Source organism: Polypterus senegalus, chromosome 8, assembly GCF_016835505.1.
Source record: "Polypterus senegalus isolate Bchr_013 chromosome 8, ASM1683550v1, whole genome shotgun sequence".
In the NCBI taxonomy this organism is placed as follows: Eukaryota; Metazoa; Chordata; class Cladistia; order Polypteriformes; family Polypteridae; genus Polypterus; species Polypterus senegalus.
Window position 1 is genome coordinate 78,915,524 of NC_053161.1, and position 25,674 is coordinate 78,941,197.

The 25,674-nt window shown below is 35.7% G+C and overlaps 2 protein-coding genes across 3 annotated transcripts in view; one reads left to right on the forward strand and one right to left on the reverse strand.

Moving 5' to 3' along the window:
- Positions 1-531: 531 nt before the first annotated feature.
- atp5f1c (ATP synthase F1 subunit gamma) lies at positions 532-18,767 on the reverse strand. Of its 2 annotated transcripts, XM_039761316.1 has the most exons (9): positions 18,673-18,767; positions 17,845-17,879; positions 16,522-16,653; positions 11,512-11,716; positions 5,697-5,840; positions 5,528-5,592; positions 1,831-1,986; positions 1,485-1,581; positions 532-655 (listed from the first exon to the last, which is right to left on the reverse strand). In XM_039761316.1, exons 1-9 carry the CDS (start codon positions 18,711-18,713, stop codon positions 652-654), a joined length of 879 nt encoding a protein of 292 aa, XP_039617250.1. In that variant the 5' UTR covers positions 18,714-18,767; the 3' UTR covers positions 532-651. The 2 variants fall into 2 exon arrangements, with proteins under 2 accessions (XP_039617250.1, XP_039617251.1); XM_039761317.1 differs by lacking the exon at positions 532-655 and having other exon boundaries at positions 1,481-1,581.
- Positions 18,768-18,824: 57 nt separating this feature from the next.
- kin (Kin17 DNA and RNA binding protein) overlaps positions 18,825-25,674 on the forward strand; it is an 82,903-nt gene continuing 76,053 nt past the window's right edge. The window contains exons 1-2 of the mRNA XM_039761318.1: positions 18,825-19,169; positions 20,921-21,015. Coding sequence (XP_039617252.1) covers positions 19,056-19,169; positions 20,921-21,015 — 209 coding nt within the window. The 5' untranslated portion in view covers positions 18,825-19,055. The remainder of the gene's footprint in view (positions 19,170-20,920; positions 21,016-25,674) is intronic.

The following is a 25,674-nucleotide window of genomic DNA, read 5'->3' on the forward strand; positions in this document are numbered from 1 at the left end:
AACAAAATATTTGGATTATTTTCAATCGAAGCCATAACTAAGTCAAAAAAAACTGGGTAATGTATTTGTTACTGTATGAAAATTACAACCATAAGCTTCAAACATAAAATGTAATTCCTCTAGATTAACTCTGGTCCTATATCACCAGTTCCATCAGTGATCCAAAATACTGTACATAACATGTAATTGTTTATGACTTTATGACCAGTCAGAATTCTGATTAATTTACTTGTAGACACTAAATATAGGAACTGGCTTGAAACATTACATGTACCTTTTATAGCTTCAATTTTAAAGAAACTGATCCAATTTAAGAAATGGGTCCTCTGTTAATTTAAGGGCTGCTTTGTTAAGTTTACAGTTCACAGGAACTCTTGTGATGCCAACTACAAATTAAAAATTCTTTTTCTCTTGGTACGTGTAATCAAACAGGACACAGTAATACTAATACATTTTTCATCCTTTAAAAACCTTTAAATTCTAGCCCTAATTTCTTGCAGAAAATTAGCAAAAAAGACAAAAGATTCACCCTTCTTTGTAGGAGATTTATTTTGATGTAGTTTATACCAGCTGAAGCATTTTCTATGTACTTCTCTGAAGATCAGTAATGACAAATAACAGTCAATAAGGAGAAAATGGCCCTAGTCCACATTATCTGCAAAGAAAAAAAAAAGAAGAAAAAAGGCCCTCAATGAATGAGTGCAACAAAACTGCAAATCTCTTTTAAATTTACCAGTACAATGAATATAGTTATGAGGCTATTACAGTATATAAGCACACATTTATTAGAAATGGTATAACTACAAAATAACTCAAAGAAAATATATTTATCCAGCTTTGTAAATATTTTATTCCATTCAGAATTCGTGACAAGTAAAAGTCTATCCTGGCTGCACTGGGAGAGAGGAAGAAATTAACTCTGAATGCAATACCAATATATAGTAAGATGTATTCAAGCACACTCCTAAACACACACCTATCCAATTTTGCTATGACAGTTTATCAAATATATACCTTTTTGAACATTGTAGAAACTAGAGCCTCTTGTGAAAACCTATGCAAGCAAAGGGTAAATGTTCATACTACACAGAGACACTGATTGGCTTGGAATAAAACCTCTATCCCAAAAGCTGAAAGGAGCAGTGCAAATAAATATGCGTATAGTCTGCAAGTTCTTTTGAACATTATTAAAAATAAGATTCTGGTGGCACAGAAAAATGATATAACAGACACTTGATGGAATTAAGGAATTATGAGGATATCCTATCTTTACAATGCAAAGTGACCTGACATATGTAATTACCATTACCAAAGCAATAATTTCCAAACCAGTAGGTTTGGAAATGTAGAAAAGACTAGTTACATATGATGATAAATACAAATGACATACAACTCATTAAAATAAAAAAAAATGGAAAATGATATATAAATCACACATTTTATAAATAGGAAGCTCCTTTCCATGACCATACTTCAATACTTACAAAGCAGCAGCACCAGAAATGATCTCAATGAGCTCCTTGGTGATAACAGCTTGACGAGTACGGTTGAATGTCAGTGTCAGCTTGTCAATCATTTCAGCTAAATAGAGAGTGGTTAAAACAATTATTTAAAAATAGATGAGCTATTAAAAAAATGTCTTTTTTCTCATTCCATTTTATTAAAATATTAGAATTTAAATTTGACTTTTTCAATACTGGCTACGCAAAAAATGCTATGTGATAAAAAACGGATCACTAAAACCTTAAGTGTAATTGGATTCTTTAATTCTTAAATTCTTTAAAGGAATAAACTATACATGGCAAAATATTATGCTTTTGTAGATCTTACATGCATTCTTGCTGGCATTGTCCATAGCAGTCATTCTGGCACTCTGTTCACTGGTGGTTGACTCCTTCAGGCTCAAGTAAATAATATTAACCAGAGTGAACTCCTGGTAATTTCTTAACACATCTGCATCAATGTCATCATAAACACCTATACTTTCTATTAAAAAAAAAAAAAATTAACAATACACATTAAACTTTTATCAGGTAGCTGTACCATACAAAGCAATGCTCTCAAAACAAAAGTTTTAAATGTAAATGAATAATATTTTCTAATGTTGTCATAAGGCATTTGTTCTCAGTATTGTAAGACCTATTCGATTTCCATCTTAATCTATACTATAGTTAAAAAAAGTTCTTGTTACAACATCAATTTCACAATAGCCATGTTATAGTAACATAAAAGGCATACGTTTATTGCAAGCCCTTCTAACTCTATTTCATATACTGCATGATCCCAAGGAGGCAAAACAAACAATTGTTTATTACACAATTAAAATAAACATGATAACTGGAGAACAAAGTACAAAATAAAGAGAAACCTGTCACATGTTTTTAACTCCTTTGTATTCAGTAGTGTGGCTTGCCCACACGATAGTTCTACACACAAGTACTCACCTTTTGCCATTCTCACTCCTCCCAGCTATGCATTCAACCCATTCTACTCCTTACTCTACACTCAACAGGTGGTGAGCAAGATGCAGCCTTTTAAACTCACCCAGTGGCTACTCCAGGTTAACTTTTAGTAACATTTCTAGGTTAAGTAGACATATGGAGTATTCTACTCCTAGATAAATTTAAACTTACTTTAACAAATAAAAAAAAAAAAAACTTGTAACTGATTAATGTAATTAAAATAATAAGACCGACCATTAACACAGGAGCACCTATTATCCTTTGTAGGGCTGGGTATCAGCACTGATGTCCTGATTGATTTGATTCCGATTCACAATACCCTGATTTGATATAGATTGTATCTGGACTGAATTAGCATACACTGACATATTTGAAGTTATGGCTTTTTTTAGAAATCATTTAACCATGTACAGAGGACATTAATATAATGTGACAAATTTCAGTAACACTTTATTTGAAGCATGTCTACATAGTGACTTGCATAGGGATATGCATTTAAGAAGAAATACTTGATTAGTAATGAACAGTTAACATCGGTATTTGGAAGATGTAGAACTAGACAGACAGACAGACAGACATAGATAATCGTTGTTTTTAAAAACAAACCTTTTTCACCACGCTGCACTTATTCAAAATTCACCATAATTTAACTATCATATGTATTGCCACATCAGAGTCCACACATATTATGGGGGACTCCTTGTTTTAATGTAATGCAATGGCATCTACTTAATAAAACATCTATATTATCTTGCAAATAATAGTATAAAATAATCAAATATTGCTACTTATATACTGTAATAAATGTTACTCAATAACCTATTCAGGTGTTATGAATCTCCACGCAGACACCCTTCAACTAAACTGTTCGCCAAATTTATTCCTTTATTGAACATTTAAATAAGGTTGAATTAGTTGAAATTAAAAGATACAATGGAAAGACTCATCTTTCTATAATTCTACAAGTTACACATATCTTTAATTACTCACTTATAGCAGTCACGTTAATCAGTCTTGAAAATGTATCCTAACATTCCTCAGACAAAAAGGAAGCATTTTAAAAAGAGGATCTAGATTTGATGCTTATTGAGGACAGAACTGAATTAATGGAACATAAAAGAAAAACAACCAGCCATTGTGACTGATAACGCCACTTCAGGTTGGCTACTTTGACCACATGCTCACACTTTTATATTGCAAACTCTGAAAACTCCAACAATTGCCCACTTGTTTTGCCAGGTGAGGCATATTGTAGGGTCTCTTATCTTTACAGATAAAACTGCTATAGGTTCTGTTATTATTTGGGCAATTTAAACAGAAGCTTGGAGCTAAACGGCATCTCCAGTGCATATTGTTTGGATGTTGACCGAGACAAAATTTCTAGGTGACGGAGGTATAATTGATTTTTCAAATTTGTTGCCTTACAACAATACTGAACTTCTGAGATGCAAAGCTTATATATGCATATATGGCATTGTTTTTATCCAGTTTTTCTTTACCAACACATCATTTCACGTAGTTAATCCAAACATCTGATTGTCCAAGATGCTGATTTCAGTCAAGGAGGACCTACCATTTTATGCAAAGTAGTAAAGTGTTTTTTTCATAGAAAGCCTTAACAGGCACATTAGTGTCATCTACTGGATCGGACACCAAAAATGAAGATAAGCAAAAATCTATGCATAGTAACTGAACAGGATAGAGATTCAGAAGATTGAACTTGAAAATTTAAGAATATAATTGAATTGTTTAAATGATAAATCAGAAAAAAATCATTACTTTTACCCAGGCCTAAACATTTATTAACAACCAGCTACTCAAACAGATTCCATCTCAAGTATTTACCTCTCTTTAATTCACTCCTCCGCTGCCAAACAAACACTTCCTCTCCTGTCTTCCCATTTGCCAAGACTTGTTACTACCCAATCTGCACGTGCATGTGCACAGTGCCTGTCCAATCCTCGCACACATGACCTCGCTATACCACATGCGCAACGGCCGATTGGTATCTTTTAGATAAATAATCGCCGCATTCGCGTCTTTGTTTGTGTATGTGTGTGTTGGGTGGTAGTGTGGCAAGAGAGGTTCCTGTGCGCAATGCAGGAACAGACTGCCCTGTATGGACTCGAGAGAAAGAAAGGCAGGCAGCTGGGAAGTGAACCCAGAGCGTGGCCGACGCTGGAGGTCAGCTGAAATGGGTCACTCTGGCTGAGCAGCAGCAAGGAGCAGGAGTGACCAGGAGTTTGGACAGCTTGCTACAGAAGACTGGGAGGTCAGCAGGGGTTCGGTGAGGCTGGGGAGGAGAGCTCCAACATAAATGCCATGGCTGTTGGGGACCCAAGCCTAGGTCTAGAGAGGGACCCTTACTATAGCCATGGGATGCCAGGGACCCAGACCTGTGGAAGGTCAGCTGGGTCAGTCAGTAGGGCGACTCCTCTGCATCAAGGCCCATAGAGGATAAGCAGGGAAGCCGCCATTGAAAAGGATACATGCACAAGTTTTATAGAAAAGGACAGTTTCTTGCCTGAATTATAACCTTGTTTAATTGGATTTATTTATTCTGGTTTTAACCTCCACCTCACCTTTGTTTTTATGGATTATTTATTTATTTACTGAACTCTTTTGAAGACTTGTGATTTTTGAACTGGTTTTAATAAAAGCACTTGAGCACTTTTCACCATCACCTTGCTGCATGTGTGTTATTTCCTTACCCGACAAGCTCATCTTTGTTACGGTAGTGACGGTGTTGGGTTCAAGAGGCGTCTGGTGGGACATAGCAGCGTGGAGGCAACAAAAAGCTTCATCCAGTATACAGGATTAATCAATACATTACCCACTGAAGTAAATTGTAAAGAAAACTACATTTTTATACATTTCTAACACAAAGACTATAAAAACCAACCCACTAATAGATGGTCAAAATATAAGAATTGTTGTTGCTTCAGATGAACAGTTATACATTATGCATTTATTATTACAAGGTTACCAACAACAAAATAAAGCAACAGTAAGAAAAATTGTTGCATTACACTACCAATGCAAGCCCTCGCTCCAGTTTCACTTACCAGAATTTGATACGGTATCCAAAGAGAACACGGGTTTTTCCTCAGTCTTATAAGAGATAACAGATCTGTGTCAAATCAAAAATTTTAATAAATTAGAAATGACTTTTTACTTCATTACAATACAAAATTAAGCATTTATACAAATTAAAAGCCTTTGCATCTTTCTTACCTAAATCTGTTGAAAATGACGGAACCTTGGTCAAATTCATATCCTGAATTAAGCAGTTCAGTGGCAATGACTGAAGCATCTCCAAATGTAGGTGGTTTACGTCCTACTTCCTTAAAATTTAAAAGGAAGTGCTTGCCATGTGTCCTTAAGTAAAAATTAGACAGCAAATAAATGAAACCTTCAACAAAATAAGATTTCCAGAGATAAGTTTTCCACTATAATTAATAGTATTTACTTATTCTAATCATTAATAATATTTAGTTATTCTACAGGTATTCCACAGTGCCTTCTACAGTACAAAACATCTAGTATTTTGCTTTGTAATTCTGGATTTTGAATGGTGATTAATGGAGGGGAAAAAAAAGAAATAATTTTAGCTTAAGGCAACAGCATAACAAAATATGTAAAAAGTAAAAGGGATCAGAATACTTTCTGAATCCAATTTATTTATATTATTATTACGCAAATAGGGATAAATTAAAGGGTATAGCAATTTTGTATTATAAAACTTAGTGTCTGGCCATAATTGCTTTTTTTAAAAATAATCGTGAAGTGTGTGAACAGTTCCACTGAAATCACTGACTTTACAGTCAGCAACTAATTTAGGGGTGAAACAGCAGCACAATGGGAAATGCTACGGTCTTACACATCTAGTCTCTGAGGTTCAAATCTCTCACCTAGCTGCTATTTGTGTAGTGTCAGAGTATTCTCCCCACATCTGTCTGTGTTCTTCATCTTTTTCTGGTTTTCCTCCCACATCCAAAAGATGTGTGTGTGTGTGTGTGTGTGTGTGTGTGTGTGTGTGTGTGTGTGAGTGAGTGAGAAACACCAAACCCTAAAATGCAGACGAGCTGAAAAAGCATTCAATGCATCCTTGGCTTCCATAACACCTCAGCAGTGCCACAGGCTGATAGTCTCCATGCAACGCAGCATTGATGTTGTAATTCATGCAAAAGGAGCCCCGACCAAGTATTGGATGCATACATGGACATACTTTTCAGTAGGCCAACATTTCTGTATTAAAAATCTTCTCTTTTTTTATTGATCTTATTTAATATTCTAATTTTCTAAGATACTGAATTTTGAGTTTTCATTACCTCTAGGCCATAATCAGCAAAGTGAAAAGAAATAAATGCTTGAAATATATCACTCTGTGTGTAATGAATCTATACGAGTTTCACTTTTTGAATTGAATTACTGAAATAAATTCAACTTTTCAATGATATTCTAATTAATTTATCATTGTTACTCTCAGATACAATGGGTTAAATTCTCCGAGTGGTGCACTGTGTGTAGAATCACAGCTGTTCAGCATTTATAGCACATGCTGCCTTACAAAACCACAAGCATCTACATGAATTCCACTCAGCCATATGCACAGTCTGTTTGAAATTCTCCCATTTGGCAAAACCTTTACAGCTTTTCCTGCACGGACCTCGAGGCTCAGAGACAGTTTCATTCCAAGAGCTGTAAACGCACTCAATCAGTCCATCAAGTGCTCCTGGTAGAACTTTTGTACTTATAATTACAATTACCACCCTCTAAACTTACACTACTGTATAACTGTTAATATTGCACAACCTGAGCCACTTCATGAACCATCTGCACTATATGTACATGTATATTGTACTTATGCTTTCATACTATATATTTTTCATTGTTTTTTATCGTTGTTGTATCATTTTATAGGAAAATAAGTTTGACGGATTTGCATATTGAATCTCATTGTACCATACAATGACAATAAAGGAATTTGGTTCAATTACAGATGATGATGACTAGCTTCCAAGTTGATTTAGATTTTCAAGAGCTATCCTCTTGGCACTCTCTGCTGTTAGAATACTAGGATGTATTCATTATTTTTATGATGAAATGCATTAAATATGTATTTTACATATTACAGACAAATTGTTAACTTTTATTATTGAAATAATATATATTGTTAATTAAACACAGAGGCACGGCGGTGCGACAGTAGCGATAAGCCAGCGCTCTTCCAGGGATTGTTCCTGCTTTGCACTGTATGCTTGCTGGGACAGGCGCGACCCTGGATGGAAAGATGAACAGAATAATTAAATATGTATTACAATGATTTTTCCAATGTTCCTTAAAAGTTTTGAAGAATCAGTGTTCTAAGCTTACAGCTGGTTTTACATTTATTAAAGCTTATATTGTAGGGATTGGTTAAGTAGAGAAAGAAAATGTAATGGATAGGAATTAGGGGTTGGTACGTTTGACATACACAGTGCTTCTGCAATAAATTATTTCATTGAGGGTCATGCGTGTATCCCAGCAAGCATCTTGTGGGAGGCTGGAACAAACCCTGGCCAGAGGAGGCAAGAACAATCCCTGCACCACAGTTATCCCATGTTTAGTACAGGCTTTAATGCATTTCATCATGAAAATGATATCAAGTATACATCTTCTAAAATGTTCAGAGAGCTGTAACATCATGAATGTAATGTGTTCTGTGTGGCGATCAGTGCCTGCATGCTCCATTTAAGGAGCATGTAGTGATTCACACATAGAACACATAGAATACGAAGCATTTAACATTCTACTTTAGTTATGATGGAATTTGAGAAATTCTAGTAAATTAAGATGAAGTTTACGACATTCTAATTTAACAACAAAATAAATTACGAGATTAAACTGGAAATTTTGTGATTGAAGTCAACATTATTTTTCTTCACTGTGTCACTATTTTTTTTCCTTTTCTCTGTGCCCTAACATGCTTCCATATGACACTCAGATGGTGGGCTATGACTCGCATTTTCATTTTGATTTTGACATCTGACCACTTCTTTTTTTATTTTGAGTGTCATTCCATCAAGTTCCTTTTGTTGCTCATACCACTGCCTAAGTCACCAAAAAGTACATTTTACCTTGCCTCCACTTCAGTGAGTAGGACCTCTACTTTGCATTTCGTGATTTTTTTTTTTTTATGTGCTTTTGCCATTGTCTTTTAACAAAACACTCAACTGAAATGGCCATCTATATTGATTTACTTATTCAAATACGAGAACTTCTGGGGCTGTAGGCATGTGCGTTAAAGTTTATCTTCATTGGAATTACTAAAAGGAAAGTGTGTGTAACTTAGCGTACACACAGTTTTATGCATCTGGATTTTTTTGCGTGTATGTAGATTTCCAGTTTTATCCATACTCCATCTTTTAGGGTGAATTCTACGCACACCGTTATATACGAGGTCCCTGGTCTGTCTGTAAAGTCCTAAAAACCAAACAAGTTTGTATAACTATACAGCTTCAAGTCAAAGTAGGCTAACACTATGTTTTCATGGTACATACTGTATTTAGCCCATGATACAAACACTGCAACATAAATATGCCACAGGATAGTTGCCAATTAAGTGACTTTCCCCAATCACCAGATAATCCAATAAAATACCAATTCTTTGCAAACATTACTACCATATCAAAAACACAACAGGGTAGTAATTTATGCATCTGAACATACTGATCCAATACTATCATTTGATAGGTACAGAATTTGGCAAAATAAAGTTTGTATTTTTGTGAAATTGTTTCAAAATATAATGATTTTGTATATTCACAAAAAAAACTAATTGCTAACACCTACTATTAAATTATCAGAACTCTCCAAGATAAATAATTAAAATAAATTAAAAATAAAGATCTAAATAATTCAACTAACATAAATACATCATCTGTTTATATATCTCCCTGTTTTCCCACTCCATCCAGCTCCTCCTCTAAGTTCTCACCAGTCACATCTGCATTTGTTAATAACCTGCTTTGTAAGATGAGGCCGACTACTTGTGTACTGGACCCCATCCCCACCACACTACTTACATCCTGCCCTCATGCCATAATCCCGACTGTTACAACAATAATAAACTCATCCCTTAACAGTGGCTCTGTGCCGCTCACTTTTAAAATCGCTTCTGTAACCCCAATGTTAAAAAAGTCTGGTCTTGATGCTGACAATCTTAACAATTTACAGCCTATTTCCCATTTACCTTTCCTGTCAAAAGTTCTTGAGCATGTTGTAGCCTCCCAGCTCACAAATTACTTAACCACTAATAACTTGATGGAACCCTTTTAATCTGGTTTCAGGGTACAGCACAGCTGTGAAACTGCTCTGCTGCGGGTAACCAATGATTTGCTTATGGCAGCAGACTCTGGAAAAACCAGCATATTAATTCGATTAGACCTCAGTGTAGCATTTGACACTGTCAGACATAACATTCTACTGTCCAGAATGGAGAACATGCCGAGTATCTCTGGCACTACCCTCCAGTGGTTCAAGTCCTATCTGATTGATCGGCAAGAGTTTGTTAGTCTTGGCAACAGCAGATCCAGCTTGGCGCCAGTCACACAAGGAGTTCCTCAGGGCTCTGTCCTCGGCCCTTTTCTTTTCTGTATTTATATGCTTCCCCTTGGCCATATTATTCGTAGCTAAGGACTGGGCTATCATTTTTATGCAGATGATACTCAACTCTACTTCAATGTTAAAAGTGGAATTTCAGCTCACAACCTGCTTTAATGAAATTAAAACCTGGATGGAGCAGAACTCTTTAAAATTAAATTGCAACAAAACTGAACTTCTGCAAATTGGGACTAAATTGCAAATTAATAAAATGAGCTCCTTCCTAGTCCATCTTGGAGGTGATCTCATCAGACCTGCTTCTACTGCAAAGAATCTTGGTGTTATTTTTGATTCCTCCCTCTCTTATTTCGCCCACATAAATCACGTTAAGAAACTTTCTTACTTTCACCTCCATAACTTATCCAGTGTTCACTCTTTCCTCTCCTTTTCCAACGCTGAGAAACTTGTCCATGCCTTTATCACATCCTGCATCGATTATTGTAACTCACTGCTGGCAGGTGCCCCTTCTAATCTCATATCACAGCTCCAGCTTATTCAAAACTCAGCTGCAAGAGTCCTTACACGGACCAGCAGCAGCAAGCACATCACACCCATCCTGCTCCGTCTTCACTGGCTCCCTGTGTCTTACAGAATCAAATATAAAATCCTACTAATAACCTACAAAGCCTTAAATAACCTTGCGCCAAATTACATCAGTGACCTTCTCCATCACTATGTGCCTGCCCGCCCACTAAGGTCATCTGATTCTGGCAATCTTGTTATGCCCCACACTAATCTACACTCCATGGGTGACAGGGCCTTCAGCTGTATAGCGCCCAGACTCTGGAATGACCTACCAAAATTAATTAGATCAGCTGACTCCATGAATTATTTTAAAAAACAACTCAAAACTCATCTGTTCAGGAAGGCTTTTAGCTCTACTTGACTTTATTACCCTTTTCTCAGTTTACCTCTCTGTCAAGATGCTCATGTAACCTGTATGTGTGTGCTAGACCATCAATTATGTTATCTGTTAGGCTTTCTCTGAATTTACTGTCTTAATCTTTTTATTTATTTATTTGGTTTGCACAATGTTATATACTGTATACCCTGCCGTTCTCTTATATTCTGTAAGTGCCTTGAGCATGGGAAAGGCGCTATATAAATAAAATGTATTATTATTATTATTATTATAATACAGTATTCCACAAGAGTCAAATTAAGCCTTGGATTTACAGGTTAAAACTTTTTACATACAAATAATTTATAGAAAGTTAAAATATGCATGACAAGATTTCACTTTGATACATGGAAACAGTCTAACATGCTACATTTCAAAAAGGTAAATATCATGCAAAGAACATCCATAACTATTTTAAAAAAAGCATTTAATAACTAATTTCTCTATCCTAGGAAATATAAAAGACTACACCTCCACACAGGGGAAAAAAAAAAAAACAATTACCTATGGAGGAGTCCTCTTAGCTTGTCTCCAATACCAATTACCATAACATCTTTCCCAACACTTGTCAGGTTTCCAATTTCACTCTTGATAGCCTTTGCAACACTGGAATGGATGGCACCACAAAGCCCACGATCAGAAGATACTCCAATTATAATATGTTTATTTTTATCTTCAGGTGATTTGATTTCGGCTTTATCATACAAAGCTACCAAAAAAAATAGAAAACATATTTACAGTGGAAACAAGTATGATGGACAGGATTATGCAATTTGGCATCATAGGAAAAATTAACTCCTATTAATAAGAAAATATTTAATTATAGTTATATGAAAAATACTTTTTTCAATTATTAGATATGCAAGGAAATGCTTGTCAGTGTTTTGCTAATAAAGAATCTTAGTAACAGTAAGAGAAAAGCCTCACTCACTCTACTGCATGTACAAATAGTGTATAGAAGAAGATTCAATTTTCCAACAGATATTATGCAAAGCAGCAATTGACTGTCATCACATACAAGGAATGTCATAAAAACCACAGCTGGAATCCAGAACTTTTAAGTGTAAATCTAATATCATATTTGTTTGTTTTGTGCTTTTCCAATAAACATTTAATACAATAAATATGCTGTATGAATAAATAACTGTGTACAAGGTAGGCTAATGCTCAACTGTAAACTATAGATGGTCTGCAGTATAAGACTTTAGCAAACACGGTCTCTCTCAGTCCCATGCATTTTGTATACATCCCCCCTCCCCTTCAGTAGAGTGCTGTACAATTTTTTGTTCTGGGGTATCATCGATATATAGAAGACAGGTGTCAAGATTTTGTAGTGTATTTTATTTGTGTTTTCTTAACAAAATGCAGTCCTTCTACATTCCAACAGTAATACTTACACCAATGCAGAAATTCTTACAAAAAATGTTTCTGTCCATATTTAAGTCAGCATTCATTTTGGTTTACAAAAAGCAGCATAAGTATTTCATTCCCATATGACAGGAGCTGTAATGATGCTCCACAATAAAATGCAAAGGTTGCTAAAGTCTAAAAAAATCAAAAACACACCAGACAGACAGAGAGAGATAGCGATACAAAGGTACATGATTCCATCCCCAGTGATATGAAAATTTTATTAATATTTGAAATTTTAATTTATTCAATTTATTTTGATTTCTTGTAAAGTTTATTTGTGAAACAGCTTAATGCACATTTCAAGTGAAAATTTCTATCTATTCAAATTATAAATATAAAACATTCTAATATCAGTTATTGGTTGACAGCCCTACTACAAATGTTAGCACTCATCTCACGAAGACTCACCTAGCATGAAATTTAAAATGACAAATAATTGAGTGACTCATATTCACGTCTTGACATGGAGATTACAGAAATACAGTGATGTGAAAACATAACACCCCTTTCCTTTTATCCTCTATTTTTGTATATTTTTCACATTAAATAGCTTCAGGACTTCAAACAAAATACAATATTAGATAAAGTACACCAAAGTAAACATGATATTTCCAATTACTACTTAATATATTTACAGCAAGTAATAAAATTATCCAACACCTGTATTGTCAATTTGAAAATGTAATTGCCACCTAAGTTATTCAAAAAAACTTACTGGCCAAAGTTAAATAATTAAACTCAGCTGACTGAACACAACCAGGCCTGACTCTACCCAGGCCTGTTGAATCTATGATATACTGACCCTTACAATGGGAGTGAAGTAAGCATCCTGAGGTTTCTTGAAAAGCACTATGCCTCAATCAAAGGAAATTCCAGAACAGTTAAAAAAAATTGCTGTTGAAACTTACTATTCAGCAAAGGTTTACAAAGCCATTTACAAGCCTCTGGGACTATGTTATACCATACAGACAGGTATCTCCAAAAGGAGAAATTTTGGGACTGAATTGAAATCTTCTCAGGATAATCCGGCTTGCTACAATTTCCCCAAGGGCACAGCACTAACTCATACAAGTTGCAGAGTATCCAAAAAGAACATCCAAACTGCAGGTCTCTTTAGCCGCCTCCTCTGAAGTCAGAGCTCATGACTCCATGATAAGAAAGATTCCCAGAACAGTACCAAGGCAGAACCCTGTGCTATCAAAGCATAACGTCAGTATGTATCGCATTTGCAAAAAAACATCTTGATGATCCACTATCCTTTGGAATTATGTTCTATGGACAAAGGAGTCAAAAGTAGAACTCCTGTACAACATGTCTCACTATGCCTGTCATAAAGCTATTACAGTGTTTGACTAAAAACATCATACATACAATAAAACATGAAGGTAACAGTCTGATGGTGTGGGGATGTTCTCCTTTCTCAGGTCATGGAAGACATCAGGGGTGAAAAAATTATGATTATGGTGATCCAATATTGATTCATAAAATCCTGAGATTGATCTTGTAAATTTGTGCATTTTCCCTGAGACACTGCATTAAATTTCTCTGTAATGTATTTGTATTTTTTTTTTTATTCTATAGGTAGTGCTAGTTTACCTTCCCTTTTGTATTGTATATTTAGCAAGTTTAAGATAGCAACAATGGTGGAAGCCAGCTTCTTTGAGCCATAAACTAGATGTTTTGAGAATATTTTGAATTGTAGAAAATACAGTGATAGAGGAACTGGACAAAAGCCAAGATATCTGTAAAATGTACAATACAGGTGTCAAGTAAAGTGGCAATATGGCAAATCTTGCAAATAATCTATTGAGGCAGCACCCACACATTCTGAAGTGTCACTCAAAGCCAGTGGACCCAACATAGTCTCAACCTGAAGCTATATTTGCTTGTATATTTTCACCTAATTCAGCTTGTGCTAAAAACCTACAGAAGCTGTTTTGATTTTTACTTTCAAAGTTGTATGGCTATTCAGCTTTATGAAGAACAATGACCTCTGAAACATTCTGCCGTTACACACATTGCCGATTAATGCACTCACCCAAAGTAACAGAGTGCTGGAAATGTTGGGAAGATTTTTAGAGCAGCAACTGGCATCTGTGCTGCTCTTCTGTCACCTTAAGTGTGCAGAAATGATCAAGACATTTGCACTCAGATAGAAGCTGACATAGCAATGGCAGCAGATGTAATGAAAGCTCCAGTTCCAGTGAAAGTAACCACATTAGTTATGTCTGAAGAGGGCTCCTCCATCATGTCTGTCATTGCACCTCTACATGCTCAGCTATTAGATGAGAAGCGTGGGACTCCACATTAATAAAAAGACCTCATATATGCAGTACATGAAGATTTGTAACATTTTATTCAAACTACAATAAAAAGTAGAAAATTTAGCTTCAGACACAGGTTACTTTAAAATGTGTCTCATTTAAGTTTAATGTAAAATATTATTATTGAAATGTAATAATCTTGAATGTTTAGATATAAAGACTTGAGGAAAAATTATATATAGCATTATTACTTGATCCTTGCTTCAAAACTTCTTCTGCTCTTGCCTAACAAGGACTATGAGGACATTTAGAAGACTCGTCCCTCTGTCTACAGTGCAAGCAGTTGAAGGTGTGGTATCTCAAATGAAATAAAAATGTTAAATATTTTTGTTGCAGTATTGAAGAGAACTGAATTCAGTGGTGGAATTAGTAATTTGTATTGTTACCTCTTATCAGAAGTGTCTGGGTTTTCTTGTGCTGGACAGCAGGAGAACCACTGCAGTGGTTTTGATGAAAGTTTTGATGAAACTGAAGTCACCACTCCACCAAAAAAGCTAGTCCTGTGCACTGGAGGAACTCCTTGGGCAGCACCAACATCAGTATCAAACACAGATACCACTGCTAGAGCCCATGAGGAAGTCACCAGGTACAGGGAAGAGAAACTTATTCCACTCAATGAAAATCCACTGATTAGTAGAGAGCACATGAAGGGCATTATCTTCTTTTGTCCCTGAAAAATCTAGCATCCCTGAAAACAGTGTCCCTGCTGAAAGGGTTTTCTTTACAGCAGGAAACATCATTACCACAGAAACAAGTTGGCTTAAATATTGTTTGGTATAAGACATGTCCCAATTGCTGTGGACTTCTTATAATCAATCCTCTCACTAATGAAAATAGAGCTAAATAAACACTTTTTTTTTCTGGGTGTCGCTTTAACATTTGCGTCACCAGTTCTGAAGACTATTATCTTCAACTGTAATCAGCACATTAATGTGACACCTGAGCAATTTGCTATGGTTTCTTAAACATTTTTCATTTCTATGTTGTAAACATAGTATCAAGAGTGCTGGGTGCACAGATATTTTCAAAAGCACATGGGAATACGATTTTTTACTACACAGTCCCTTCAAGAAGTTTGCCACTGATGCATACATTCCCATGTCTTACGGGTTTTTACACGTTTCTGTACGGTCAGGGATCTTTTTGTAAATAATGTGAAAACTATAGTGTGGACGGATATTGTTTTTGTTAAAAATTCTGTGTTAAAATGAAAATGTGGTAGCCTACATCTTCAAACTTACACAACGATGTGCTGCCAATTTCAGAATTATAAGGCTCTGCAAAGAATTTTCAAAAGTCTCTGTTTTCAAGGGTTTATTATGCTAGGGTAGTGTGGACAAAAGTCAAAAACGTACATTAATAATAATAGTTTATGATATAGTGCAATATAGTCAGTATCCCATGAGAACTGGAACATTTCACAAGTGTGTTTCTTCTATGTACAGAAAAGTCAATTTCAAAAGAAAGAGAAAAAATTTAAGATCACAAGTAATGAAGTGTGTATATCACTCCACATGTAAATAGACTTCACATATTCACCAAATATGAAGAAAATCTGCAAATCCCACTGCTTACAGGTTTTATCCTTCTTGTGAATGTTTAGGCCAGTGAGGCATGGTTTACAAAGAAGAATAAAGACCCAAAAAACATTATTGTAGGAAGAGGGATGGTTCCCCCTTAAAAACTGGTTTTACATACAGGTGTTCTGTATTGTATAGCCTTTTAACCAAGGCTACCAGAATCTCAGAAAAAAAGTAAACGAGTCATATATACTCACCAAAAGCACTATTTCCATAAACCCGTGCAGGTTTAAGTTCTCTTTCAGCTTTGGAATACTTAGCTGCAGCAACCATCTTCATTGACTTAGTGATTTTCTGAATGTTCTTTATTGATTTCAAACGTCTTGTAACTAAAATGCAAAATTACATTTTTTAAGCACTCTGTGTTAGGGATATTTGGTGTTTACTATAAATATATAATTAAAGTTAAAAGGCTAACTGTAAATATGACATATTGAATTCATTTACTGATAATAGGGCTAAAATGACCACCCAAAGCAACATTTATTCCTATCTTTGTTCAATTAAGATAAAAACAGAAACCACATTGCTCATTTTCAAAACCCTTTTTTAACATCAAATGAAAAATGGGCATAGAAGATTAAATGAAAGGAAACATAATAATAAAAAAGAATAAAGTAACGATGTGTCAGAACTGGACATTTCTACTTTTCCAAAAGCTCATCAAGTTGTACGTTTCAGTTTCCACAGCCATTACTTTTCATACTATTCAGATCACCAATTCAAAGTCTCACCTGAGTGTAATATACAACACTTACTTACTGTATGTATGCTCCAATTAGATAAAAACTCTGAGCACTTAAGAAATCTTTTGGTTGCAGTTTACAAATTGCAGATTCTACTACACCTTAATGTAAATATTACCAAATATTTCAATTATTATTATTATTTTTCCTCTTTTCTGTTTACCTTGAGGTATATTTTGGCTCTTGCACTGATGGATTACACACCCTTGTGAAAATCTGACCTGAATTGCTATGAAAAATATTTTTATTATGAACTGAAATGTGAACTTGCAAATCCTGAACCTGATATGGAATGTTTGCAAAAATGAATGCTTTATAAATAGAAAACCAGTGTCTCAAAAAGCTAAATGGACTTCAAAAGACAGGCATAAGAACAAATACTTTCATATGTCTAGTCCAATGCAAAACAGTTTTTCTGTATGACAGACTAATTTTCAATTCAGAAATGGTGCCACACAGTTAATGGATGAACTAACTTACACAAACTTTAGCTACTTCTGTTGATACCATTACAATGTGGTAGACAATGGCAGCTGGTAAAGTCTTCACTTAATAACTTTCTGTTCATAAGCTGACAACAATGCATCAGCATCTATATGTACAAGATGCTAACCAGTACCATCAGTCTCAGATGGCAGTGTAGGTAAACAAATTATGTTGCTTAATGCTATTCTTATAACACTGGCTTGTAATACATCATACACCACTGTATTAAAACTTCATAATAAAACAAAAATTGATTAAATACCCAACATTAGGCAGAAAAATACTTACTGTCCTTTAAAGTTGCCATGGACCTGATTTGGCCACTGTATTTAAAAAGAAAAGAAAAAAATATTAAAAATACTATTAAATGTATTTTTTTAAACAAAGCATAGAATTACATTTTGTCAAAGGCATATTTTTAACATATAATTGAACATACCAGAAAAAAATACAGTTGCATGCATCAATTCGTACTTTTGCATAGAAATGCTTTATTTTAGCACACACAGCTAGTAAAATAGAAATAGGACTGCTTTACAATTTTTGCAATGTATTTATAAAAAAAAAAATTGATCAAGATTAGATGGGTTCAAACCATAACACAAACGGATTCATTTTAATGATTGGTTTACACTGACCACCACGTATTACTATTTGTATTTTAATTTTAAATCGCCATTTGCCTAGATCACAGTAATATTGAATGTATGAAACATTAACAAAAAGTGAAAACTCCTTGCCATTTTCGTAAACAAAGTAAAATGTCATTTTAGTCACATACAGCAGATACGGATATCAGGAAAACTGACTAGTTAGTTGTAACTAACCATGCCATTAAGCAATCGCATAGGACTAATCACATATATATGCAAATACAATATGTATTTCTTGCAGAAAAATACGCTACTGATATTTCCGACTCTCATTCATAGTTAATTCTTAATGAACTTGGCCTGTGCATTTTGTCACCAGTGTCGGAGGCCTGTCAGTTCATTAAAATTGGCATTTGCATCGATAGCGCATTGATTACAACATTATAAACATCTTCTTCGCTAGAAGATATCGTTTCCACATCCCATATCTGTTAAAATAAAACACTTAAGAATATATAAGTACCATTGTGGCTGGAACACCAGGACGCTGCTGCGGGCGAACATGATGACTGCGTTGAAGGTCAGACCCCACGGACTGCGCAAGCGCGAAACCGCACAGTTTCCCCTTAAGCGTCGTCTTACTCTCGCGATACTTTCAAATAATTATGAACGGGTCCTAGTGTATGACGTTATGAAAGGGTAGAGGGCACTCAGTCCGGAAATACATGTACTAAGTAGCAGTATTGCATGTTGTACTGAGACCTGGTCTTTTTTCTTATTTGGAATGCTTAAGATGTTGATTTCTTGTAAAATTATGAGTATCTGTCAGTAGTAACACCATTTTAAGATTTGTTTCCAGAGGCTAATTTGTATTTTTAACAGGACCTGTGCAAAAAGAAAGAGTAGATGGGGAAAGCGGAGTTCTTGACACCAAAGGCTATTGCCAACAGAATAAAATCTAAGGGTTTGCAGAAGTTAAGATGGTACTGTCAAATGTGTCAGAAGCAGTGTCGAGACGAGGTGCGTACATATTATGTATGTTCTTAATAAAAGTGTGTCGTGAAAAATGTTACTTTTATTTTATAATTCGTGTATTAATTAATAACGCCATGAAATTTAAAGACGTAAAACTTTGCGTACGAAATTAAGTAAAATTCGGTATATTTCTTTTCACGGTTTCGTCCATAAAGCCTCAAACAGCCTGCTTTAGTCATATTAACATGGGATAGAATACCAATACTTGACAGTGTCGCCTGAGAAGTCTGCTTCAAGTCCTTGCAATATAAAAGGACCGCAATGTTGGGGAGACAAAATGAACATAGAGTTATAAGTTAAGTTACCTTTCCAGAAACATAATAGTAATAGGTGGTTATCTTTTGCATGTATTGTAATATATGAAACCAGCTGTGCTAAGACTGGTTGTAATCAATGTAGACCTCAGCATTAACATTTGCTGTGCACTTATTTATTGGAATGTACTTTGAAACGCATGTAGTAATAAAATGCATTGTATTTGTCATCACAACCGATGTATTTTTTAAATTTTTTTTAAACCCCAAGAGACAATTATGGCGCATCACAAACATTTGTAGTAAAAAATCTGTTGGAATGACAAATCCGATTAATTTTATTTCTGTAAATGTTTGTGATGCTCCATCTGTTTGAATGATGGATACATAGCAACCGGATGGACACATAGATACACAGACAACTTGCCCTTTTAATGAGGTGGATGAGAAATTAATTTGTTAATATTTGTAACAATACCATAAATCTAAATGTGTGTGCATATATATATATATATATATATATATATACACATACATACATACAGTATGTGTGTGTGTGTGTATATATATATATATATATATATACATATATAATACATACATACATACAGTATATAGTAAGATGCTGCAGATGTGGCGAGTGCCCTCTTTTACGCGGTGGTGTGCTGGGGTGGCAGCATAAAGATGAAAGACGCCTCACGCCTGGACAAACTTGTTAAGAAGGCAGGCTCCATTGTAGGATTAAAGTTGGACAGTTTAACATCTGTGGCAGAGCGACGGGCACTAAGCAAACTCCTGTCAATCATGAAGAATCCACTGCATCCACTTAACAGTGTCATCTCCAGACAGAGGAGTAGCTTCAGTGACAGACTTTTGTCACTGTCCTGTTCCACTGACAGACTAAAGAGATCGTTCCTCCCCACACTATGCGACTCTTCAATTCCACCGGGAGTAAATGCGAACATTAATTTTATTTTAATTCTTTTCATTTTTATTACTATTTAATTTAATATTGTTTCTTTGTATCAGTATACTGCTGCTGGATTATGTGAATTTCCCCTTGGGATTAATAAAGTATCTATCTATCTATCTATGTATCTATCTATGTGTATATATATAGAGTATATATATATGCATACAGTATATACATATATATATACATACAGTGTATATATATATATATATATATATACATACAGTATGTGTGTGTGTGTGTATATATATATATATATATATATATATATATATATATATATATTTATATTCAGTGGACCATTTTTAAGGGCAGTCAAGAGCTGGTTCTTGCCTTCTGTTTGTTTCACCTTGGATAGGCTTTTGGCTCCTGTGTCTCTGATTTAATCAAGTACATGAAATAATATTATGTCTTGAACACAGAATTATTGCTTGGTAAATAATGTATTGTGCTTATAGACAAACAAATTGTAATATGTCTACTTTGTGCATATATTTATTTTCTGACAGAATGGGTTCAAATGCCACTGTTCTTCAGAATCTCACCAAAGACAACTATTGCTTGCATCAGAGAATCCTAATCGGTTTATGGATTACTTTTCAGAGTAAGTATGTATCTTATATATTTTGTGAAAACTAGGGTGCGTTGCTCGCCCATCCCCAGGTTTGGTTTACCGGATATACAATTTAAAGAGATTGGTGTTTTCATGGGAATTGTTACATATGCATTATTTTCACTTTTACTTTAAAACTTTTGTAAAAACAATACTTGTCCTTTATTTCCGGCCCCGGGCGTGGTTAAATCTCTTTCTCGCAAGACGTATAACGCTGCTCGTGTTGTGAAGAGGGGGCTGAACACACACTAAGGAGTTGCAGTCTGATCATCTGCTGGCTTGTTGTTGCTGACGAGCTGCGTTACTTCAGGGATCGGTTCTGTAACCCCAGCTCCACCTCGCTCCAATCACACTTCGCTTGTACGTATCCTGTACCAGTCTTGCATACTTCTCTGCCACTTCTGACTTCCTTATACAATACCATAGCTCCTCTGTAGGCACCCTATCACATGCTTTCTCTAGGATCACAAGCACAATGCAACTCCTTTTGGCCTTCTCTATAGTTCTCCATCAATACCCTCAGAGTAAATATCACATCTGGGGTGCTTTTTCCCAGCATGAAAACTACTGCTCGTTAATCATCCCCTTCTTTCTTAACCTAGATTCTAATACTCTTATCAATTTTATCCCTTTGTAGTTACTACAATTTTGCACATCACCTGTATTCTTAAAAATTGATAGCAGTATACTCCTCAGGTATCTTCTCACTTTCCAAGATCACATTAAACAGTCTGGTTTAAAAACTGCACTACCATCTCTCCTAAACGCTCCCATGCTTACACAGGTATGTCATCTGTTCCAACAGTCTTCCCATTCTCATTCTTCATCCTCTTCATAGATGATATACCTCCTCCTTGCTAATCCATTGCACTTCCAGGTTCACTATCTCCACATCATCTGACCTTCTCTCTCTCTTAATTCATCAACCTCTCAAGTACTCTTTCCATCTGCTCAACATACTCTCCTCTCTTGTGAGTAGGTTTCCATCATTATTCTTTATAACCCTAACCTGGTGCTTATCTTTCCCAGCTTAGTCCCTCTGTCTAGCTGATCAGTACAGGTCCTTTTCTCTCCACTTGGTATCCAACTTCTCACATAACTCCTCATAAATCTTGTCTGTATCCTTCACCAACCCTCTCTTCGCCTTATCTCCTTGTACTCCTATGTACTTTCTTAATCTCTCTGACAAACCCACTTCATCTTCGTCAACCTCTTCCTCTGTATACTCTCCTGTACTTCTCCATTCCACCACCAGGTCTCTTTGTCCTCCTTCCTCTGTCCAGAAGTCACCAAGCACCCTTCTAGCTGTCTCCCTTACCACTTCTGCTATAGTTGCCCAGCTATCTGGTAACTCTTCACTGCCACCTTCTGCATGTCTTACCCTCTACCTGAACTTCACCTTACAGTCTTACTTTTTCAAGTTCCACTATTTAATCGTTGGCTCTGCCCTCACTCTCCTCCTCTTCTTGATCTCCATCGGCATCCTAAAGACCGCCATCCTATGCTGCCTAACTGCGCTTTCCCCTGCCACCACTTTGCAGTCTCCAGTCTCCTTTACACTGACACTCCTGCACAGGATATGATCCACCTGTGTTTCATCTTCCTCCACTATTATACAGTCACCCTGTGTTCATCTCTCTTCTTGAAATATATATTCATAACCATGTCCATTTTTTTTTCAAAATCCACTACTATCTGACCTTCCTCATTCATTTCCTTGACACCATGCCTACTCATCACCCCCTTGTCATCTCTGTTCCCTTCACCAACATGTACATTGAAATCCACTCAAATCACCACTCTCTCTTCCTTGGGTACACTCTCTACCACTTCATCCAACTCACTCTATAAATCTTCTTTCTCAACCGTTGCACATCCAAATTGCAGCGCATATGCACTAATAACATTCTTCATCACACCATCAATTTCCAGCTTTATAATCGGCATTCTGTCTAACATTCTTCACCTCCAAAACACTCTTTGACATACTGGGTTTTTTTTTTTCAGGAAAACCCATACTCCATTTCTCCTTCCATCCACACCATTGTAGAACAATTTAAACCCGCCCCTGATACACCTGGCCTTACTCCCCTTCCATCTTGTCTCTTGCATTAACAATATATTAGTCTTCTTTTTCTCCTTCATAATGGCTAATTTTGTCCCTTTACCAGTCATTCTGCCGACATTCAAAGTTCCTACCCTCGCTTCCATTCTCTTAACATTCTTGCTCTTCTCCTGCCTCAGGACATACCTTCCTCCTCTTCTTTTTCTTTGTCCAACAGTAGCCCAATTTCTCCCCACACCCTGTTGGCTGTTGTGGCAGCCATTGTTAACCTGGACCGCAACTAATTTGGTATGGAAATCTGTATTGTTGTCCACATATTGATCTGGCAAAATTTTACACCGGATGCCCTTCCTGATGTAACTTTCTGCATTTATCTGGGCTTTGGACCAGCACAGAGAAAAACACTGGTTTGTGCATCCTTTGTTGCTGGCTTTGGGTCCTGTAATACCCTACAGTATTTCCTTAATTATGGTGCTCAATATATTATGTCAATTAATGTGTTCCTGATAAAGTGTCTTTCATAAGGACTTTTGGACAATATTATAATACAGTGATCCCTCCTCAATCGCGAGGGTTGCATTCCAAAACCCCCCGTGAATGTGGAAATCTGCGAAGTAAAAACCATATGTTTATATGGTTATTTTTATATATCTTAAGCCCTTATAAACTCTCCCACACTCTTATATAAACATTTCCTGCACATACAGCATAAGCCCTTTATATTCTCTTAGATATTAGGTAAGATTCGTTGAAATTATGTCTGTAAACACACTACTTATATACTACGCACAAACATACGTATTGTACATCATTGAGAAGTTTTATTTAATACATAATACAGTTTAAAACACATTGTAATTGATTAGATAATATAAAAATAAATGAAAAATCTACAACATGTAAATATAAATGAAATCTAAATGTTATTTTAAAGATATTGAGCATCTCTGATATCACATATGTTACAGCCATTACGATAGACAGGTAGGCAGCAATAAATACGTTCAATGCAAGAAAAATTGTATAAAATGTGTGTACAGTCACACTAAACATACCTAAATGTGCTAAGTATGTAGAAAATTAGTTATGGGTACTCTCCAACAATGACACGACGACTTGTCCGATAACGATGAGATAAATGTTACTGCACAACAAAGGAGAGTGTTACAGCTCTTCTAAAGGAGCCTCTTCAGGCGACTATGGACTTGGGCACGGCCCCGGAAGCAGTAGCAGGAGCAGATCATTTTAGATAGATAACGAAGGGTTTAACTACGCACAAAGATAATCACAGCGAAACACGTTGATGCTGAATGTAAGACACGAGATGCTGGCTAACGCAAAGTGAAATCGAATGCTGCTCTCCGTCGCTAAGCCAGTCAGCACCCAGGAACTTAACCGCTGTGCTCTGATTGGGTAGCTTCTCAGCCATCCGCCAATAACATCCCTTGTATGAAATCAACTGGGCAAGCCAACTGAAGAAGCATGTACCAGAAATGAAAAGACCCATTGTCCGCAGAAATCCACGAACCAGCGAAAAATCTGCAATATATATTTAGATATGCTTACATATAAAATCCGCGATAGAGTGAAGCCGCGAAAGTCGAAGAGCGATATAGCGAGGGATTACTGTAGTTGCACATTGTTACATTTATGCTTCTTCACATTATTCATGTTAATCCTTTTAATTTCCATATTAAACATTGTCTTGGTGGTTATTACTCCTATCTACTGGATTTTGGGATAAGAGTTCTTTTCTGGGCACATTTTCTGCCTGTACATAGTTTTGATGTTATTTCCATAATTGATCTCACATTTTTAACTGGATACTCTGTTTTCCTGCCTTTGTTTCAAAGTCATGCTCTTTGATTTATTGGGAACATTAATAATAGTAGTGTGTTTTGTGTGTGTTTGTGCGTGCGTGCGAGTGAGTGAGTGTGTACCTTGTAAAGTTTATGGTACCATTCCGAGCTTGTTTAGGTTTTGCACATTTTATCCCAGAATCTGAATGACTTTACCCTGTGTCATTGATATCTTGATATTGTTTGCTGTTTATTCAGTGTTGGTCCCTTTTGATGCTTATTGTGTTTGGAACATTGTTGTCTCTGTTCTCCATAAAGGAAAAATATTAAAAATATTTCTGGGTCATTACTAGGGGTGGGCAATATAGCTTCAAAATTATATCATGATATTTCAAGGAAATTTACAATAATAATATTTATGACGATATAGAAAAAAAATACTGAATAATGTTTTATCAATGATTGCAGCTTGCAGGCAGCAGCATTTATTAGTGCAAAAAAAATGAGTTTTCCATCCTCCTTTTTCAATGAGCTACTGTGATTGATGACTATATAATTCAAAATGTGAATCCATTGCCATAAGCAGCATTATATTTCAATAGTAGTGACACAGCATTGTATACACTATACAGTGACACAGCATAAGTCAAATGTAAACACAAAAGTAGCTTGGGTAGTGTTTTCCCTGGAAATCTTAAGTAAAAGTATTAACATATAACTAAAGTAACTTAACCTTGTAACTCTTCAGGAGCCTGCACAATTTTGTCACCTAATTGTCAAGTACAA

Excerpts from the sequence above, each read along its gene's own strand:
- atp5f1c (XM_039761316.1), bottom strand. The coding sequence starts at position 18,713 with ATGTTCGCCCGCAGCAGCGTCCTGGTGTTCCAGCCACAATG. Across the intron at positions 11,717-16,521 it reads TTATGGAAATAGTGCTTTTG|CTTTGTATGATAAAGCCGAA; the intron begins GTGAGTATATAT and ends TTTTTTTGGTAG. Across the intron at positions 5,841-11,511 it reads CTAAGAGGACTCCTCCATAG|GACACATGGCAAGCACTTCC; the intron begins GTAATTGTTTTT and ends TTTTTACTTAAG.